Here is a 21835-nt window from a genome sequence, read left to right as displayed (position 1 = left end):
GTTCAACCATCTGCAGAATTCTGTGCCAGAAAGGCTTATTTGACACCTTTCCCACAATAAAGGTCAGAGATGCTTATTTCTAGAACACCTGAGCGGGCTGGAGCTACAGAATAGTGAGTAGAGTGCTTACCTTGCACATGGCTAAACTAGGTTCTATCGCTGGCACTCAATATGGTCACCAAAAGTGATCCCTGAGCACAGATCCAGGAGTAATCTCTGAGCACCAGCCAGTGCTCCCCAACCCCCACATAAAAATAGCACCTGAGCTTCTGGCCTGGCTGGTGCTGTGCCAACGGTAACTTTAAAAGACCTTGTGGTAGTCAGTGTGCTCTTCATCACGCTGACGTGTGATCTGTATGACATGCATAGTGCCCTCACCTCAGCATCACCAGTGTGCCAAGGGCGGTCTTTGCCCTGGGATCCCTTCTCCAAATCAACACTCACTGGGTCCTTCTATCCACAGAGTGTGCAGAGCCCCCCTGCCCAGAGCAGACAGCACACGAATTACTAGTGTGACATGGCACCACTGTGGGAGACACTGCAAGTCTACTTGCTAAGGGACTTCTGTGACATTTGTTTTCTGGCTATTTCCCAGGAAATTCAGGTTCGGTGATGGGGCATCATGGGAATTCTGCCGAGGGGCTGGAGCAATAGCACAGTGGGGAGGGCATTTGCCTTGCACGCAGCCGGCCCGGGTTTGATTCCCAGCATCCCATAGGGTCCCCTGAGCACCACCAAGGGTGATTCCTGAGTGCAGAGCCAGGAGTGACCCCTGTGCATCACCGGGTATGACCCAAAAAGCAAAAAAACAAGAAAGAGAAAGGCAATGGCAATGAGTAGAGGAGCGGATGCTGGCTGAAAAAAGCACCTGACTGGGGGTCCCAGTGTGGGGACCCCCATCTTCAACATGCAGGCTGGCCTCTGACCGGGTAGGGGGAGGGGACAGCAGCTCCGCCACACACACACACACACCTACTCTGGCAGTCCCAGCGCTGCCTTGGGTAGCACCAGGACATCAGCTTCCCCCACTCTAGGAGCACTGTCTCCTGTGCAGGGGTGTTATCAGAGCACAAAGAGGAGAGGGTGTGGACAGCGCTGGTGATCATCTAACAGAGTGGACACATCCCCACAGCACATACCTTCAGGTAAACAGCTTTTACAGTCCCCCGACCACGGCTGGGGCCATGGCTCAAAGGGCTGGGCACTTGCTTTTCTAGTGGGAGACAGGGTCTGATCCCAAGTACCACATGGTCCCCCAAGCACCCCTGGTAGCAAGCCCTAAGCACTTAGCCCAGGAGTGCCAAACGAGGGGCCAGAGTGATAGTATAGCGGGTAGGGTGTTTGCCTTGCACACGGCCAACCCGGGCTCGTCCCCGGTATCCCATCTGTCCCCCAAGCACTTCCAGGTGTAATTCCTGAATGCAAAGTCAGGAGGAACACCTGAGCATCGCTGGGTGTGACCTCCCCCCAAAAAAAGGAGTGCCAAATGATGTGTTCCCCAAACAAGATGACATGAAAAGTCCCCCCACTCCCGCAGAGACCCTGGTAAGAGCACGCACACACAGGCTCTTGCCCCGGACAGAGGGCGGATGCCTAGCTGCACTGTGTCCAGTGGTGCAGGTAGGGCCTCTGGTGAACAAGCCAAACCCAAGGGGCTCTTTGGGGATCATTAACCTGACCAACAGGAATTAACCTGACCAACAGGAAAGGAGCAAGGCTCGTTCTAAAACCACTCCTAGATGGCAAGGATGTGTTTTTTTTTTGCTTTTTGGGTCACACCCAGCGATGCTCAGGGGTTACTCCTGGCTTTGCACTCAGGAATTACTCCTGGCGGTGCTTGGGGGACCATATGGGATACGAGGATCGAACCCGGGTCGGCCGAGTGCAAGGCAAACGCCCTACCCGCTGTGCTATCGCTCCGGCCCCAAGGATGTGTTCTTTAAAGGGAAGTAACTGGTGACCGTGACATAGGCAGTTAGACAGGGAAGGGCTCCTGGGGCAATGAAATCCTACGTAGTAATAAAACAAATAGGGCCAAGGCTGCACACATAGAAACGAAGGCCTGATTGTAAGACCCTCTGGCACCAACAACGAACCCAGAGAAGTCTGGATCCCCTTCCAAAGGAAGCTCTAGCAAGAACAAAGGCCAGGAAAGAAATTTCAAGGAATTTCAAAGACCACACCAACTCAACCCCCTTGGCAACCGCCCTAGCAGCACATTTTTACTTAGGTATAAGTCCCACGCTGGGCAGATTGGAAAAACACTATCAAAGTCACCTTGAACAAAAGAAGGCATGCGTATGCTGCCCAAGCCCATGAGCCGCTCGCACCTCCCCTCGTAAGAGGCGCACTTTCATGTTTTCATAGCTGAAGCTGGGATGTGTGTAGAGGCTCTGCCTTTGGAGAAGCTCGTGTTGTCTATTCTCTCTTGAGCTCGTTACTCTCACTTTGTCCCCCTCCTTCCCCTTCCTAAAAGCCTCTTAAATAAAATCTGTTTTTACTTCACTGCTCTTCTACTCCTGAAATTCTTTCCTGTGAGGTGAGACAAGAATCCCGAAACCCTGGGTAAAGCTAGGTCTGACTTTTCTTTCTTGCAAAGACCAAATGCTCATGAGAAACCGGTGGTGGGGATCAACTCCTATAGCTAGAAGACCAAGGGACACCAGGTGGGGCTTGAAGGCCACCTGGTGGGGCTGGTAGGGACTCTGGCTTGCGCCACGCAGGGTCCTTGCTGTAGACTTTATTAGTCCTAATCTTCCCAGTCACTCCTGGGGTGGCAGAGGTGAGCCAGGAGAGAGTCACCATCTCTCTCCCTGTCTCACATAAGCCACCCGTAGGGGCCCACCAACTTTAACTGTGGCTGCTTGTCTGTCAAGACTGCTCCTCTAGGAAAGACAAAGAGTACACGCCGCGAATCCTAACAAGAACCAGGAGTTCCGGAAAGCCCCGGGAAAGCAGCCACTCCTCCAGAATCCTGCTCCCTTCTTGTTCCGTAGTCCAGAGTCCAGCAAAGAGCACGTCCCTTCACCTGACAACCTGATCTTAACACTGCATGAGCCACTGCTGTCTGTGCCAGAAACCACACGCTTTATACAGCTCTTGGTGGCCGTGCTGGGATTCCAACAAGAGTCTGGTTCCCAAAGGCCACAGGCCCTGGGTCTCTGCCCACAGACTTTTTCCTCAGCTCCAGGGACACAGAGAGGCTCCCTCCCACCTGTGGTACCTTTTCTGTGTGGTCACCACGACTGTGGTTTTTGTGGATGGGACTGTCTGGGGAGTTTTGGACTTCTTCCAGGAAAATGGTTCTCGGACAGCAATCAGTGCCTCCTCCCTGCTGACAACATTCACTTCAAGGAAGCGCCCGATGATGAAATTGGAGAAGCAAAGCAGGAGCAGCTCCTTGCAGCGGCCGGAATTCCTTGAAAAAGCAACACAGCCTGGTTTCAGGTACCAGTCCTACTGCCAGTGCAACCCAATTTCCCTCTGAACATGCAAGGGAAGTCAAGGAGAACCACCGCCATCCACACCTCGCAGTGCTTCTCCAGGCAGGAAAAGGGTCCAGGCTTTCTAAAATAAGCAGAGTAACCACTTCCCAAGACAAATACAAGTGTGCTCACCACCTCCTCACTTACCTCTGCCTGATTTCTGTATTTTAAGGACTTCTCTGCCCCCCCAACTCCAGCTAAAGGGCTTTGTCTGCTCTATGGTCAGCCACCGTTACCACGACATACCAAGACACAGACTCAGACAGCCAGGGGACTGCAGAGAGGGAAGCGGTCAGGGGTCCCTGCACTGCTAGGCGGGCCACGAGCAGGCCCATGGGAGAGAGGGAAGGAGAGTAGGTATGAGAGAGGCCACCACCTCCCCATGAGACCTAGAGGAACCTTTGCCCACAGATGCTCCAAGTCAAGAAATCAGGTGAAGGGAAGGTGCCTCTAGAGGTCGGTTCCCTCAAGTCAATCTATCACATGCACTGCCTTAAACTTCTGTCCCTTTAAAATAATCACCAGTCTTGGTGTCAAAATATTGAATGCAACCAAAGTAGAGAGAGAGTATGGGGGAAACTGTCTGCCACATAGGTAGAAGGGTTGGAATGGGATGGGGGAGGGGGCATACTGAGGATTTGGGAGGTAGAAAAGGTGCACTGCTGAAGGGATGTGTGTTTGATGATTGTATGACCACAACTGAAACATGAAAGTTGTGTAACTGTTTCTCACGGTGAATCAAAAAAAGGGGCAGGGGGAAATAATAATAAAATAAAATTAACATTCTGAATAAAATAAGAAAAAGTAATGTGGAGTTCATGCCCAATTCAATCAGCTTAAGCAATGGTTGAATAAATAGCAAAACTCCTACATTATTAAAAAACAAGTAAATAAAATTATTACCAGTCTTTCCTATAACATTCAACCCACAAGTGCCACACACAAAGAACTGAAAAGTATAGAAATGGCCTGAAAGTAAACTCACTCCAAACCTTCCAGCCACGTACTTTGCTTCACATAGAATCACAACCAAGGTTTTTCCACCTGGAGGGATGAGACCCACAGGCTCCGTCTCTGCCACCTGCTGTTGCTCTGCCGTGCTCTCCCCTCCTTCTCTTCCACTCTCTCCTTGACACGGACAGTCATCTGGTGTAAATTCAAGTCCACAGTAAGTCCACATGTAATGTGCTCTCGTCAGTTCTTTCTCTTCTCCTCTCTCCTCTCTTCCCTCCCTTTCTCTCTTACACACACACACACACACACACACACACACACATCAACAGGATCTTTGAAAACTGCCTGTGTGCTGACAAACGAAAGAGGCCATCAGAAACATCAGAAACAGGGAAGGAAGAAGATCAAAGTACACAACCACACCTGGGAAATCCAGGCAGACTTAGAAGTTTTTGCAGGACACGGCCACCTTGAAAGCACCTCTGGTCACGTGCCAGACTAGTTTGGTCATTCCTACCACCCCAAAATCTCAGAGAAGGGTCTAGACCAGAGAGCTCCCAGTGCTGCAGCAACTGGAGTGTTCTGACCCCCACCACCCAGCCCAGAACCCCTCGAGCAGCAGCTTCAGGTCAGCCTGTGCAACTGGTCATGTGCAAGACCCCACAACCAGTCTACATGCCACCTGCGTACCCGGAGAGGCCTCTCTGGTGCTCACTGAGCCGTTCTCTAATAATCGGTAGGTTTGGCTTTTTTGATCCCGAGGTAGTGAAGTAACAGTTCCATGTGGAAAAGGCATCTTCTCAGGGGCAGAGGCGAGAGAAACCATCGCAGAGACCTGCTCTTCATCCAGCATCTGGAACCTGAACTGTTTAGCTTTATCCCAGCCAGCCAGTTTGCAGCTGACCAAGTTCTGAGGAACTGCTCCTTTATTTCTGGAGAAAGAAAATTAGCTATGAACAAAATCTCCCAAATCAAAACCATAAAACATTAAGAGTTCAGTCACCATACATGGAGATTTTAATCTAACTGCTGAGTGGGGATTGCAACCCCCTTTATAACCATGAATAGTAGGAAGGATATTGAGGCAAAACATTTCAAGATTTTCCTATGGAGGATCCAGAGAGATCCTACAGGGGAAGACTGCCTAGCATACAGACGATTTGGGTTTGATCCCCAGCACCTCATATGGCACCCAAGCCCACCAGGAGTGACCCAAGCTCAGAGCCAGGAGCAACTTCTGAGCACTGCTGGGTATGGCCCCATAATAAAAGCAAAAAAAAAAAAAAGGAAAAAAAAAGATTTTTCCCAGGGGGAAAGCCGAGACACTGGGGAGCACAGTAAAGTCAGGCAGACTCCCCTGAGAAGCACAGCCTGGAGTGCAGCCCCCAGGCTTGGAACCAGGTTTTGACCGATGAAAGCCCTGGACATCACATTAATGAAGGAAAGGAAGGCAGATGAAAGTTAAGACATATTTTTAGGGCAGGAGCAATAGCATAAGAAGAGGGCATTTGCCTTGCACGCGGCCAACCGAGGTTCGATTCCCAGCATCCCATATGGTTCCCTGAGCACCGCCAGGGGTAGTTAATGAGTGCAGAGCCAGGAGGAACCCCTAAGCATCGCTGGGTGTGACCCAAAAAGCATTAAAAAAAAAAGTAAAGACATATTTTTAAAGTTGATTCTACAGGAATTCTTCAGTGTAAACCCATGTAGGTTTATCTCAGTGAAACTTACTCTATCCAGATCACCATATTCTTACTGCCACCTTCGTTAAGTGTTCCAAAATTTGTTGTCCTTGTGACTTCAATGTCACCTTTGTTTTTCAATAAAAGAGCTCCACAGATCTCTTCAGCAGCCTTGCTCACAGAAGAGGATTCTCTGAAGAAAGCACACAAGTTCAGCATCACAGGATGCTTCCACAAGACTGAAAGCCAGAGGCCAGAGTGACAGCACAGCAGGCAGGGCACTTGCCTTCCACCAACTGACACAGCTTCAGTCCCTGGTACCACATATGGTCTCCTGGGCCTGCCAGCGGTAGTCCCAAAATGCAGAGCCAGAAGTAAGCCCTGAGCACCACTGGTATGCCTCTCCCCCCAAAAAAAAGTGAAAGCCGGCATTCCAAGAGGAGAGTACCCCCTTGTCCCCAAGCCTGCACGCCCTGCAGAGCACCCTGAGAACAGAGTCCTTGTATCTCCTGGGAGTCCAGTGCTCTTCTCCGGGCACCTCCAGACTGCAGGCCAGCTCTTGGCTTACTCAAGACCCAAGGCAGCAATCTTTGGAAAAGGAGACCTGTAGCTTCAAAGTACTTGAAAGCAAATATATGAGATGTTTTAATCAGAAAACAAGAAAATCTAGAAATTAAGCTTCTATCCCCCCCCACCCAACAGACACGTTCACTTACCCCTTCACCCACTGTCCTCCTTCTAAAACGCCAAGGGCCACGCTGGTCTCTCTGCTCCCTCCCCCCTCTCACAGACGTGGAAATGAGCTTCCTCAAGTTTCCAACCCCCACCCCCCATCCTTCATGGTCAGCCCCCAGGGGAAACATGCCTTTTACTAACATGGTGCTGCTCTGCAGGGGTCCTGACTCCAGGGCCTAGAGGACAAAGGTCCTGCCTTCCCAGGCCAAACAGAATGTGCAGGACCTAGAGCATTTGGGCAGAGACTATCGACCAGGTCTCAGAACTGGCAGGAAACCAAGAACCAAGTCAACCAGTGCAGTGTACAGCAATGTGTCCCCACTGGCCTCCTGACCTATACCGCTCCCTCTGCTCCCGAGAAACCAGCACTCCCATATGCCTGCTGGGTTCACTCGAGAGGAAACAGGACAGAGGCCTGGCGACTCCTCCCTTCAACATGCACAAACGAGCCCATGTACACACCCAAGTGGCCCAAGGGTGACAGTATCTTCGGGACAGGATGAAGCCCACCTGGCCACCAGCACAACGCTAGTGTATGCCAAAGCTCACCACAGTGCCTCTCCCACGACTCTCCCAAACGCCACCCATACACCACCCCCAATGCACCCTCTAGCCTTCTACAGTATCCAAACACTTTTAGCAGCAACAGGTCAAGCCTGAGGAGGTCTCTCTGGGGCAAGTCATCACAGCACTGAAAGAACACGGGGGTAGCAATGTTTCTATAATTTTAAGGTTGCACTCAATGATTTCTGGGGAAAAAAAGCCAGAATTGTGGGTACCCCCACACACACAGCGTCAAAACTGAAAGAGTAAGCCAAAAATCACCAAACAGGTCCCAAGAATGGCCTGCTGGCAAAAGGCAGTGCTGGGAGCAGGATCCCATTGCACCCATGTGCCGAGCTACATCAGGATGGGCAGTCTACAGAGCAACAACTCTAGTGCCGACCCTGCTGAGCACAGAAACTAAGAGATACACAAGGGGCCGGGCTAAGGCTCAGCAATAAAGAACTTGCCTTGTGTAGAAGCAGCCCTGGGTTTCACTCCTGCGAGCACTAGAGCAGGTGTGCAAGCCCCAGGGATTATGCACTGAGCACCACAAAGGAGCAGGACCCATGGTGAGCACTGTAGCTAAATGCACAAGCACAACAATGAGTGTGATGCCCAGTCATTTCAATAACAGCAACAAAGGAAAGTATCAGTAAGCGGAAGGAACCTCGAAAGCTTCAGTCAACCATGAAGACAGCAGAGACCTCCAACTCACTCTCCTACTTTTCTGCCACCCAGCTCAGCTCACAGTCCCTTATTTGGGGTCCTTGGAGTGACTCTTAAATGAAGATTGGGGGCCGTCCCCTCCCAGAAGCACGTCCTTACCGCCTCTCCAGCGGGGTCATGCACAGTGCCCTCCACACGTAGCAGGACTGGCTGCTCTCCACCACCACGGCACTCACCACATCGGCTCGCCGTGGCACGTAGCCTTCAGGAAGCTTCAGGGAGTCCAAGGTGAAGAAGATGCTGTCATCCAGCACCCCATTTCTGCCGCAGAGGCTAGAAATGGAGACCTACCAACAGTGATGACAGCATGGAGAAGCATGGAGGAGAGATGTGCACCTGCATCAGCCCACCTGCAGTAGGGCCCCGGGAGAACTCCCCACAGACCAGGGAACCGAGGCAGAGGGGACGGCTGCTCTGACACATGGCAGAAACAAGCCAGCGGGCCACATCCCAGGGGCCTCTCAGCCAAACGCACCCTCCATCTTCACCTGTGCTGACTTGACTCCCTCCCACCCTGCCCCACTCTGGCAGCTTTCACAGGTGTTCCAGGACCACAAACCCTCCCTGGACTCCACTCCTTCCCAGCAAGCAAAACAGATCACACCCCATCAGCCACCCAGCATGCCGAGCTGGGGCTGAGCTGCTTCAGGAAACAAAGCTTTCTCCCTCACAGCACAAGCTTTCTTTTTATTTTTTTTTCCTTTTGGGTTTGTTTCTTTTGGGGCCACACCTGGTGATGCTCAGGGGTAACTCCTGGGTTTACTCAGGAATTACTCCTGGTGGCGTTCAGGGGACCCCATGGATGCCAGGAGTTGAACCCAGGTCCACTATACTATGATCTGGCCCAAAAAAGAATCTTCCTTAACCAAGAATAGATTTATCCAGACTTGTCCATACCAGGAGAGCTGGGACAGTAAACAACGAGGCCAGGGTGGACAGGGTTGAGTGAGGCGTGAGTGAGGTAGCACCTACCCTGTCGACACGCTTGTACCTCAGTGGCTTCACAGACACAGCTTCGCTGTTCCAGGTCCCTGGTCGGATCCAATACTCAGCCTCCACCCAGTCTCCTTTGCAGGGCTTGAAACCTCCAAGATAAGGAAGGAGCCTCCAGTTACTTGGTGATGTGCCTGAGAACAGTGGACAATTCCCTCTGACACACTGCCCGGCACTCAGATCCCTGCAGTCTAATCTCAGCCAGAGTTGGGGGAGAAGCCAGGCAGTCCAAGACAGTCCTTAGGTGGGGACTCCTCTGGTCAGTCCCAAAGCACACAACCACTGGTCAAGGGAGGAAGAGTATTGGGCCCTTAAGGCGACCTGGGAAAAAATACCCAGGATTTTAGGTGACCGTCTGAAGACCTAAAGGGCTCCTCATCTGAGTCCTGACCACTAAAGAAACCTGGAACAGGGTGGAGCCCATGAGACACTGTCACCCTTACAAGAGAGTGTCTAAACCGGCGTCTAAACGACAATTCTCCAGGCTGTGGCCCAGGCTACACAGACTGTAAGAGAAAGGCAGCTGTTCTAGGGCTGTGCAGGGCTGACCCTGGAAAAGACTTCAGGACCCACCCCTCTCCAGTGGTTCCTACCCTCAGGGACACACACACAGTATGTGAAAATTCTATATTAGCAGCACAATGTGGGGGTTGCTGGTTACTGGCATCCAGCGAACTGAGGCCAGGGTTGCAATGAACACTCGACCCACCAGGAAGCCCCAAAGCACAATGTTCAACTCTTAACATTAGAGTCCTCAGTACAAGGAATTCTGCATTATAGCCTGTTGGATATCAACCCTCAGTGTTTTAGGCTTCACCCGTGAATTGCCCCTTTCCTCCTCCCAGAGAAGCTTACCATGCCCTTCATAACATCCCTAATTTGGTTAGTCTATCTTCAACCTTTTCTATGTGTTGGATATTAACCCGAAATGCTTTAGGCTTCATCAGTGAATTGCCCCCTTTCTTCCTCCCCGAGAAGCTTACCATGCCCTTGCTAGCACCCCTAACTTAGTTTAACCTTTCCCTTGTATTTTATCTCTCATTGTCACAGTTCCCCAAGTCAGTCTTGATTACTTATGAGCCAAAACTTTCTGGTAATTCTGAACTTTGTATTTGTACCGCTTTGTATTCGAAGTGCTGGGCATATTTGTACCTGCCTTTCTATTTCCCCTACAGCCTTTTTATATTTTACTTCAGAGCTTTTAACCAAATGTTCTTTGGTTGAACACAGAAAGACCATTAGGGGCTGGAGCGATAGCACAGCGGGTAGGGCATTTGCCTTGCACGCGGCCAACCCGGGTTCGATTCCCAGCATCCCATATGGTCCCCTGAGCACCGCCAGGGAGTGATTCCTGAGTGCAGATCCAGGAGTAACCCCTGTGCACCGCCAGGTGTGACCCAAAAAAGCAAAAAAAAAAAAGACCATTAATGCTATGCTCCTATATTTGGGAGTTGACTGACTCTGAAATAGATCTACTCCTGGGCATAATTACTTGGTCATAATTACTTGACTCAGCCTTCAGTTGCTGTAGTTCCTAATAGCCCAAAAGGGAGATCCTGCCACGGGAATGGGATGGACCCAGGGCTAGAGGCAAAGCTACCTGGACATTCCAGAAAGCATAAATGCATGGTCTCGATGCAAGCTGTCACAATTTAAGAGACAGGACCCCCATGGAGAAGGACAAACTGAACTGACCTGAGGACTTAAGTCTGGGGTTTACGGTAAAAGCCTTGCTATTAAAAGCCTTGCTTGCTCTCAGTCCAGAGAACTAAGTGTTGGGATCTTTGCCCCTTACTGTGTTTATCCAAATGACTGCAAGGATTGATAACTTATACAACTAGAGGGAAAGATAAAAGCAATGTAGATGTCCCTGGGAGACAGTGTCTTCATGAGTTGATCTCCCCAAGAGAAATCCCTCTGCCAAATGTCTATGTAAATAACCAATCACACCTATGTCCTTACCTCAAGCCCCCTCAGACGTTCTAGAAGGATGCTAGCAATTCTGCATTATACGGGCCATTTTCACCCTCAGGCTGTGGTTCCCCATCTCCCCGTCTGTCTCTCTGTCCCTGTGTTGGGGAGGTGGGGAGGTGGGGAGGCGGGGAGGCAGGGAGGCAGCTCTGGGCCTACAAACACACACACACATCGCATCGCAGCAGCAGCCTTCGAGATTTTCTTTGTGAACTCACAACGGCCCAATTTCACTCCAGCCGCCTTGGTCAAGACAGTTGGGGATTCCCCGGACACTTGTTACACAACAGCCTGCGCCCCACTCCTGATGGTAAGAATGTGCACACGTATTTCCCAGAATCAGTCCTGCCCCTCATCTGCCACTCCTAAGACCCCACTGCACACCTCCTCTCCCTGTCCTGGGACTTGTATCTCTGTACCATATCACCCTCTCCCCACTCCACTGCAGCACCTATAGTCCCCAGGAACAAACATACTTCCTCCACGAGTCAGGTCTATATGGCTGAATAAAGAAGAGTACCCGGAGCAAGGCACCCCAGCACCTACAGAGTCAATGTCTCGGGGAAACAGTATATTCTGACTGGCCCATAAGTAAACAGAAACTTCAGTTTATTCTGACCCTTGAGAGGGGGATTGCAGTGTTTACAAGCCAGTCCTGAGGGGGTCACAGCCACAGCCTCCAAGCCTCCATGCAGAGGCCAGGAAGCTGTATACAGTGTGGGTCTTTCTCATTTTATCTCCCCAGCCTCACCCATTACCGTGGAACAGAGCACACAGAAGCAGTTGCTAAACCACACTGAAAATGTCCAATGAAGCCCACTGCTACTGGATCTACTCAGAGAAATTGATCCTTCATTTTTTTTTTTCTCATTCTCTTCCCTAGCTTTTTTGGCTACAAGTCATCACGTTCGTGATAACATTTGGAGCAGCTTTTTGGAAGTCTCCAAGCAGCTGACAGGCTCTGGCTTCTACAAGTCCCACCTTTTGTCTTCAGATAAAGTCCTCAGAACTTTCTTTTCCTCAACCTGCAGTCATACCCACAGAGTGGGCCCATTTCCTGTGTCCATGGGACAGCAGGCTACAGAGTTGAGCGACCTCAGGATCCCTTCCTTCACCATGGCAAGCTTCTGGCAAGACAGTGCTTGCCACACCAGATAGTCACACGTCAGCTTTGTTTGGGGAAATCCAAGGTTAACAAGCAAGGCCAAAGTCCTGGATTTTCCATCCAAGGAAACAAACAGCAAGCTGCCCACTGAACTGGCTTGCCCACCCCCCCTAGAGTCTCCAGCTGCCTAGGAGAAAAGGCTTCCAGTCCCTACTCATTTGCCAGCATAGAGGTGAGGAGTGTGGAAATCACTCCCCAAGCAGCTTCTCGATTTGTGCTGATTACAGTGTGCATAGACCTATCTCCTCATGGGAGAACGAACTGTTACCTTGTCTCTCTTGCCTCACTCCCCACCTTTCACCCTGCAGACACAGTGAGTAGCTATTGAATTTAAACCAAAAAATGTCAAGTTCTTTAGGCAAGAAACAAAATCTTCTATCAGTTAAATAAATTCAACTATGAGCAGGGGAGACCATTCAAGTGGGAGCCGACCTTGTGTGTTAAGGCTCAAGCTTTGATCTCTTGATCCTGCATGCCACCCAGCACTGCTGAAGTGATCCTGGTACCTCTGGGCCTAAGCACAGAACTGTCAGGCCTGCAATGTCAGGCAGAGCATCACTGGGAGTGGCCGCCGGGCTCTTGACACAGCTGGGGAGATCCCTATTAAAAAATGTACATACGTGGTGCCCAAGAGCTAGTACAGAGGGTAGGGGATCTGCCTTGCACGCAGCTGACCCAGCTGCAACCCCAGCATCCCATATGGACCCCAAGTACCACAAGAGTGATTCTTGAGTGCAGAGCCAGGAGTAACCTCTGAACATTGAGGATGTGACCCTAAAGCCAAGGGTGGAAAGTATATATGCTCTCAAAAAGGCCATGTAATCCCCAAACTCTTCCCTGCATCTCATCTACCCAACACTGCAGAGCTTCTACTTACGCTGGAAGAACCATTCTGCTCCCTAAAACTCTCACAGAAGACAAAGCATGCATAAATCTAATCCTTTCAGTGTTGCATATAGCCATGTCAAATCTAATCCTTATTAAAAAATATGGGGGGGAACTCTCCTTCATTGTTGGTGGGAATGCAAAGTGGTCCAGCCTTTTCAGAAAACAATACGGATGTTTCTCAAAAAACTAGAAATTGTGATAGCACAGCGGGTAGGGTGTTTGCCTTGCACGTGGCCAACCCAGGTTCGATTCCCAGCATCCCATATGGTCCCCTGAGCACCGCCAGGAGTAACTCCTGAGTGCAGAGCCAGGAGTAACCCCTGTGCATTGCGGGTGTGACCCAAAAAAAAAAAAAAAACAAAACTAGAAACTGAGCTCCCATTTGACCCACAGTACCACTTCTGGGAATATACGCTGGGGGCTCAAAAGCACACAGAAGAAACACAATCTGCACTCCTATGTTCACTGCAAAACTGTTCACCATAGCCAGAATCTGGAAACAACTTGAGTGCCCAAGAACAGACAACTGGATAAAGAAACTGGCATATTTACACAACGGGATACTATGCAGCTCTTAGGAAAAATGAAGTCATGAATTTGCCTTGCACGCGGCCGACCCAGGTTCGACTCCTCTGCCCCTCTCGGAGAGCCCAGCAAACTAACAAGAATCTCGCCCGCAGAGCAGAGCCTGGCAAGCTACCCGTGGCATATTCGATATGCCAAAAACAGTAACAACAAGTCTCACAATGGAGATGTTACTGGTGCCTGCTCGAGCAAATCGATGAGCAATGGGATGACAGTGACAGTGTGAAGTCATAAAATTTGCCTGTAAATGGGTGGACATGGAGAGTGTCACACTGAGTGAGTCAGGAGGAGAGGGACAGAGACAGAATGACTGCATTCATTTGTGGTATATAAACATATAAATATATATAGTAGAAGATTAATATCCATGGTTGGGAAAACAGGGGTTAGGAGGACTGGTCAATGGTTGGATCTAACCACAAGTGTGTGTGGGGCTGAGGGCAGATAAGAGAGAGACAGACCCGTATGACAGTAATAGCTGGGAAGGATCACGGTGGACAAGAACTGAGCATTAAAAGTAGGTAAAGGGATATTCTTTTTTTGTTTTTTGTTTGTTTGTTTGTTTGTTTTTTGGGTCACACCCAGCGATGCACAGGGGTTACTCCTGGCTCTTCACTCAGGAATTACCCCTGGCAGTGCTCAGGGGACCATATGGGATGCTGGGAATCGAACCCGGGTAGGCCACGTGCAAGGCAAACGCCCTACGGGCTGTGCTATCGCTCCAGCCCCTCAATAAAAAAGGTTTTGTTTTTTTTTTTTTGCTTTTTGGGTCACACCCAGCGATGCTCAGGGGTTACTCCTGGCTTTGCACTCAGGAATTACTCCTGGCGGTGCTTGGGGGACCATATGGGATCCGGGGATCGAACCCGGGTCAGCCGCATGCAAGACAAACGCCCTACCTGCTGTGCTATCGCTCTGGCCCCTCAATAAAAAAGTTTTTAAAAAATCCTGAAACAAAAAAATTTTAAGTGTGCAGCAGAAATTTGTCTGGCATACCTTCACAAACATTCTCCAGAGAGAAGTATGTGCTCTGACTGATGTAGCCAGCACCTTCCATCAATGATGTCACACAGCCAATCAACATTCGAGGTCTGGAGTCCGCCAGCCCCTTGCCATGGTTTTTATTATCGTCTTCCCATTTATCAGAGACAGCTTCCACCTACAAGAGAAACAAGTCATTTCTGAAACCATGACAGGGCTACTACAAAAGCCAATGTTTTTCATGAACTTTCATGTGAAAGTGCTCAACAAAATACTACAATACCAAATAGAGCAGCATAGTAAAAGGACTTAATCACCAAATAGGTTTTATCTGAAAAAATAAAGATTTAACATGAAAACAAATCAATTAAGGAAGAGTAGGTGGGAAAACACACCATGTTCTCAGCTGGTGCAGAAGCGCTCAACCAATTTCACACCCTAACTAGAGCCACACTGTCCTGCTCCTGCTTCTCCCAACACTCCTCCGTACCATTTCAGACAATACAGGGATGGGGTTCAACACCAAGCAGTTCCCCAGAACACCCACTGAGGGGCCATTTCACTCCATTCTGACCCCAGTTATCTATTAGCAGACAGCACAGATCCTAGAGGGAAAGGAATAGACACCAAAGCAAGTCAGTGTCTCCAGGCTGCCCAGTTTCTGGCCTGAGGGTCCAGAGCAATAGTACAGTGGATAGGGCACCTGCCTTGCACATGATGAACCTAGCTTCAGTCACCATATGGTCCTCTAAGCCCACCAGGAGTAATCCCTGAGCATCACCAGATATATTAAAAAAAAAAAAAATTTCTGGCTTGACTTTACCTCTACATTGGGCTTCCCCTCAGATTCTATGCATTTGCTGAAACAACTCACAGAACTCACAGAAACATGTTGGTTTACTAGTTCCTGAGGTGTGAAGGACACAGATCAGACATATCAGAGGAGGTGGGACAGGTCCATATAGAGAATTTCCCTCCATGTGAATTCAGAAAATAATGTGTGGGTGCTGTGCAGTGACACGTGTGTTCGGTGGTCGAGAGCCACCTCCCATCCTCCCCAGCGGAGAGACAGAGACACAGGGGACCATAGACTGAGGGTGAAAATGGCCCATTTAATGCAGAGCACCTAGCATATCCAAAGGGGTCAGAGGTATAGGACTGCTTTCCGATACCTGGGGGAGATAAACTCAAGGAAACGTTCTGTGTCCAAGGAATATTTATACTGCTTTTCTCTTTCCCTCTAGTCATATATGTATCAAATAAGTCAAACACTTAGTCAAACAATTAATTCTAATTCTTACCAATACTTGCAGTCATTTGAATAAACACAGTAAGAGATAAAGATTCCAAAACTTAGTTCTCTGGGCTCTGAGAACCAGCAAGGCTTTTACCGTAAATCCCAGACTAAGACCTCAGGCCAGTTCGCTTGTCCTTCCCCTTGGGGGTCCTGTCTCTTAAGCCATAACAGCTTGCATCAAGACCATGCATTTAGGGGCCGGAGCGATAGCACAGCGGGTAAGGCGTTTGCCTTGCACGCAGCCGACCCGGGTTCGATCCCCGGCATCCCATATGGTCCCCCAAGCACCGCCAGGAGTAATTCCTGAGTGCAAAGCCAGGAGTAACCCCTGAGCATCGCTGGGTGTGACCCAAAAAAAAAAAAAGACCATGCATTTATGCTTTCTAGACTGTCCCATTTTGATGCTGGGTAGCTTTGCCCTTGCCCCGGGTCCATCCCAGTCCCACAGCAGGACCTCCCTTCTGGGGTGTTACCAACTACAGCAACTGAAGCATGAGTCAAGCAGTTGTGACCAATGCCCAGGAGCAGATATATTACAGAGTCAATCAACTCCCAAATATTAGGAGCACAGCATTAAGGTCTGTGTTTCAGCAAAGTACATCGCTCTGTAATAAAATATGAAATGGCTATAAGGGAAACAGAAAATCAAGTAATTCACTACAAATACAAAATCCAGAATTACCAGAAAGTTTGGCTTATAAGTTCTGGTTTATAAGTAACCAAGACTGAGAGCTGGAGCAATAGCACGGTGGGGAGGGCGTTTGCCCTGCATGCAGCCGACCCTGGTTCTATTGCCAGCATCCCATAGGGTCCCCTGAGCACCGCCAGGAGTAACCCCTGTGCATTGCCAGGCGTGACCCGAAAAGAAAAAAAAAAACAGTAACCAAAACTGACTTGGAGAACTGTGACAATGAGGTGTAAAACACAAAGGAAAAGGTAAAGATAAACTCAGGATTGCAGTGCTTGCAAGAGCATTGTAAGCTTCTCTGGGAGGACATATGCACCCGTATGTTCATTGCAGCACTGTTCACAATAGCCAGAATCTGGAAAAAACCCGAGTGCCCGAGAACAGATGACTGGTTAAAGAAACTTTGGTACATCTACACAATGGACTACTAAGCAGCTGTTAGAAAAGATGAAGTCATGAAATTTGCATATGGGTGGATCAACATGGAAAGTATCACGTTAAGTGAAATGAGTCAGAAAGAGAGGGACAGACATAGAAAGATTGCACTCATTTGTGGAATATAAAGTAACAGAATGGGAGACTAACACCCAAGAACAGTAGAGATAAGTTTACCAGGAGGAATACTCCACAACTTGGAAGCTGACCTCACATGCTAGGTGAAGAAGCAGCTCTGATAGAGAAGGGATCACCAAGCAAAGGGTGCTGGGTGAGCCCTCTAGGGATGGGAGATAACGGGCTGAAAATAGACTATAGACCGAACATGATGCCTACTTAATACCTCTGTAGCAAACCACAACACCCAAAAAGAGAGATCTAGCAAATGGGAATGCCCTGCCACAGAGGCAGGGTGGGGTGAAGGGGACAGGGTGGGGGTGGTGGGAGGGATGCTGGGACCATTGGTGGTGGAAAATGGGCACTGGTGGAGGGATGGACACTCGATCACTGTATGACTGAAATGTAAGCATAAAAACTTGTAAGTCTGTAACTTTCTCTCACGGTGATTCACTAATAATTTTTAAAATTAAAAAAAAAAAGCTTCTCTGGGAGGAGGAAAAGGGGCAATTCACTGATGAAACACTTAGGATTATTATACCAACACCTCCTGAACTTGAGTGCGTACATGGGTCTCTAAACCCTTTACTTCTGAGGAGGCCATTGAGAGCAGTCTCCACATATAGGCCTAACACATCCTTCACTCCTTGTCTTCTTCTCTAGGGGTGAGGCTGCAAGTCTCTGATCTTTCTGGCGACCAGACCCTTCCAGAAGTACCATGGGCTTTGGTTGATTAAAACAAAAACGCTTCTATCTTCCAGGAAACTCATGGACTTCCAAAACATGTGCCTAAGTCAAACATCAAACCTTAGCAAAAGAGATGTTCCAGGTACTCCTTTCATTCAGAAAATTAAGGGGTTTCAGAAATCTGTGCCAAAGTGAACAATACAGAGATTTCTAATTGTTAAGTCACAATACCACAATACTCATTCATGATAAAAATTCTCAATAATCCAACCATAGATGGAAACCTACTTAGAAGAATGAACAATGCTCAGGTCAGATTGTACTCAATAAAATTACAGCGTTTCCCTTAGGATAAGGCAGTGATTCTGGCATTCACCACATCTGTTCAAAAGGTATTTCAAGTCCTAAGCAGAGCAATTATCAAGAAAAATATGTAAGAGCACTCAAACTTAAAAAGAAGTAAATCCATCAATGAAGATGACATAATCTTAAAAGCAGAAATGCTAAAGATGTCCCCAAAAGCCCGTTAGAGCTAATAAACCAATTTATCATATTTGAAACATCTAAAATAACATACAATCTTTGTCGTAATTCTATACAACAGTCTAAAAAAAACAACTTAAGATGATGATTTCATTTATCAAAAAATATAATAGGGGCCCATGGCTGGAGCAATAGCACAGCGGGTAGGGCGTTTGCCTTGCATGCAGCCGACCCAGGTTTGATTCCCAGCATCCCGTATGGTCCCCTGAGCATGGCCAGGAGTAATTCCTGAGTGCAGAGCCAGGAGTCACCCCTGTGAATCGCCAGGTGTGACCCAAAAAGAAAAAAAAAACAGTACAGTGGACAGGGAGCTTACTTTGCACACAGCCAATCCAGGTTCAAGCCCCAACATTCCATAGGGTTCCCCAAGTCCACCAGGAATGACCCCCAGAATCCAGAGCACAGAGCCAGAAGCCCTGGGCATCACAGGGTATAACCAAAAAACAAAAACAATTAATTTAATTTTTTTTAATTTCCTGCCTCTCTCGGAGAGCCTGGCAAGCTACCGAGAGTATCTCACCCTCATGGCAGAGCCTGGCAAGCTACCCATGGCGTACTTAATATGCCAAAAACAGTAACAACAAGTCTCACAATGGAGGCATTACTGGTGCCCGCTCGAGCAAATCAATGAGCAACGGGATGACAGAGACAGTGATACAGTGGAATTTCCAAAGAAACTCGAGTCGTTAAAACCATCCAAACCATCCTAAGGGGGTTGGAGAGAGAATACAGCAGTAAGGGCTTGCACCTAGCAATCTCTGGCATCCATATGGTCCACTACGCACTGACAGAAGTTACTCCTGAGCACAGAACCAAGAGTAACCCCTGGGTAATGCCAGCTGTGCCCCACCATCAAAAAAGAGGTCAGTCTTAGGGGCTGGAGTGGTAGAATAGTAAGGAGCTTGCCTTGCACACAGCTGACCCAGGTCTGAATCCCAGCACCCTCTATGGTTTCCTGAGTACTGCCAGGAGTGACCCCTGAGTGCAGAACCCAGGGCCCAGACCTAAGCATCACTAGTGTGGCCCAAATAAAAATAGTAATTTAAAAAAAAAATCCTAAAAAGGAAAAACAAAGGTTGCAAGGAGTGTAACTCATGACCTCCAAATTTATCATGACACTACAGATAACATACCGCAGAATGACAGTGACACTGTCATTGGAACGGGACAGAGAACTCAACAAATAGACCCTCATGCTCACAAGAGTGGTCAGCTTATTCAGGAAGCTTTTCCCTTGAGTATTCGCAAAAGTTGGTGGTAAAAGCAAGGAATTATTGGGGCTGGAGCAACAGCACAGCGGGGAGGGCGTTTGCCTTGCACGCGGCCGACCCGGGTTCAATTCCCAGCTTCCCATACGGTCCCCTGAGCACTGCCAGGAGTGATTCCTGAGTGCAGAGCCAGGAGTAACCCCTGTGCATCGCTGGGTGTGACCCAAAAAGAAAAAAAAACAACACTCACACACACACACACACACACACAAGATATCATCAAGCAAAATAAGGTGCCTGCGCCCTTTTCTCTTTTCTTTTGTGGTACTGGGGACTGGAACCGGTTTCCATGCGCTCAGAACAAGGATTCAATCTATCCACTCAGCATATTGGGGTCTTTTATTTTTATTTAACGGTTTCTTTTTGGGTCACACCCGGCGATGCACAGGAGTTACTCCTGGCGGTGCTTGGGGGACCACATGGGATTCTGGGAATCGAACGCCCTCCCTGCTGTGCTATGGCTCCAGCCCCTCCAACTGACTTTCAACAGCAGTTATGACCCCAGTGAAAGGAACCATTCAGTGCCCTTACGGGCTCCCTCCACCGGCCAGACCGTCCCAGGCGTAAAAGAACGTGACCGAAGCCCGCGGTGAAGACGGGACCTATCTGAAAACTGGACCCTTACCCGGATCGCTTTCAGTCCCTTCGACACTTTATTTTCTTCCACGACTGCAATCACTTCCTGCCCGACATTGAGAAGCACTTTGCCAGTCACAGCCTCGTTGGAGAAGTAGATCAAGTCGTCAATCATGCCATAGTCGCTGCAGTACCTCGTCACCACGCCCTGGACGGTCTTCAGCTTGGTGTCACCTGAGACGGTCAACGCAAGGCGTGTGTGAGAGCAGGAGCAAACCCAGGAAAGGGGAACACTGGGGGGAGGGCACAGGCCCGGGATGGACCTCGCAGGGCAGTGTGCAGGTTCCGGGACAGAGCAGGCCTCCGTGGCCACTAGCACCAGTGGCACGAGAGCCGGTGCTGACCAGATGCCGAGGAGAGAAGCAGGGCTGGGGGCAGCCCAGGCGGGAGCGCCCTGGCCCCTGGCCCTCCCCCGGGGCCTGCTCTCTCCTGCCCCTGCAGAGGATACCCAGGCACGAGCCTCGATTTGTCACCCAGCACAGCGGGCAGGGTAGGGCGCTGGGCCAGGAATAAGCCCTGGGCACGGCCAGGTGTGCCCTCCCCGGGGAAACTGGTCAGCGAGAGCCCTGACTGACCAGACTCCAGAGAGCCTGCCACAGCTGGGAGAGCGTTTGGCCAGCACATGGCCGGGTGACCCGGGTTCGAGCCCGGGCATCCCACAGGGTTCCCCAGCACGGCCAGGAGGGAGTCCTGAAGTGTGGGGCCAGGAAGACCCCCCCACCCCCAACCCCGCCCAGCATCGCCGGGTGTGACAGAAACGTAAACAAAAACAAAGGATGCCACACGGGGCTGGAGAAGAGTGCACGGGCCACACTGGGGTGGTCCCGGACTCCTCCAGCAGTACTCCCAGCCCATCCCCAGGAGAAGGCAACACCGCGCTCAGAGCTCTGTGGGCCGGCGCCCTCGGCAAGGCTCTCCTCAGGGCTCTCCTCAGGGCTCTCCCCAGGGCTCTCCCCAGGGCGCTCCTCAGGGCTCTCCTCAAGGCTCTCCTCAGGGCGCTCCTCGGGGCTCTCCTCAAGGCTCTCCTCAGGGCGCTCCTCGGGTTTCTCGCCAGGGCTCTCCCCAGGGCGCTCCTCAGGGCTCTCCTCAAGGCTCTCCTCAGGGCGCTCCTCGGGGCTCTCCCCAGCGCTCCTTAGGGAGCGCGAGCCCACAGGGCGGCCCCCGGGGCGGTCCGGCACGTGCGGGAGTGGCCGGGCACAGGCCCAGGCCTGAGGGGTGGGCAGCGCCGCGGGGGGGGGGGTCGCCACGCCCGGGAGGTCGGCTGCGGGCGGCCCCTGCCCCCCACCCTGACAGGAAGCGGGCGAGGACGAGCAGCTGCCCCGCGAGGCACCTTCGGTGAGCTCGCACAGTGGAGGCCCGGCCTCGTCCTCCCGGACGTCCGCCTTCCTCCAGAAGAAGGACACCAGCTTGGCCGCGAGCCGCAGCATGGCCGCCGCCGCCGCCGCCGCCGCTG

The 21835-nt window shown here is 50.3% G+C and overlaps 1 protein-coding gene across 1 annotated transcript in view; it reads right to left on the bottom strand.

Annotated features, from left to right (window-relative positions):
• The window catches only part of MOV10L1 (Mov10 like RISC complex RNA helicase 1), a 54904-nt gene extending 33069 nt beyond the window's left edge, over positions 1–21835 (bottom strand). Inside the window, exons 1-9 of the mRNA XM_055142793.1 lie at positions 21713–21835; positions 20372–20556; positions 14727–14889; positions 9101–9213; positions 8228–8415; positions 6171–6314; positions 5130–5371; positions 4493–4631; positions 3224–3418 (exon numbers count right to left, since the gene is read on the bottom strand). Coding sequence (XP_054998768.1) covers positions 3224–3418; positions 4493–4631; positions 5130–5371; positions 6171–6314; positions 8228–8415; positions 9101–9213; positions 14727–14889; positions 20372–20556; positions 21713–21809 — 1466 coding nt within the window. The 5' untranslated portion in view covers positions 21810–21835. The remainder of the gene's footprint in view (positions 1–3223; positions 3419–4492; positions 4632–5129; positions 5372–6170; positions 6315–8227; positions 8416–9100; positions 9214–14726; positions 14890–20371; positions 20557–21712) is intronic.

The sequence above is a fragment of the Sorex araneus genome, chromosome 6 (assembly GCF_027595985.1).
Source record: "Sorex araneus isolate mSorAra2 chromosome 6, mSorAra2.pri, whole genome shotgun sequence".
Taxonomy (NCBI): Eukaryota; Metazoa; Chordata; class Mammalia; order Eulipotyphla; family Soricidae; genus Sorex; species Sorex araneus.
This window is presented reverse-complemented; position numbering and strand designations above follow the sequence as displayed.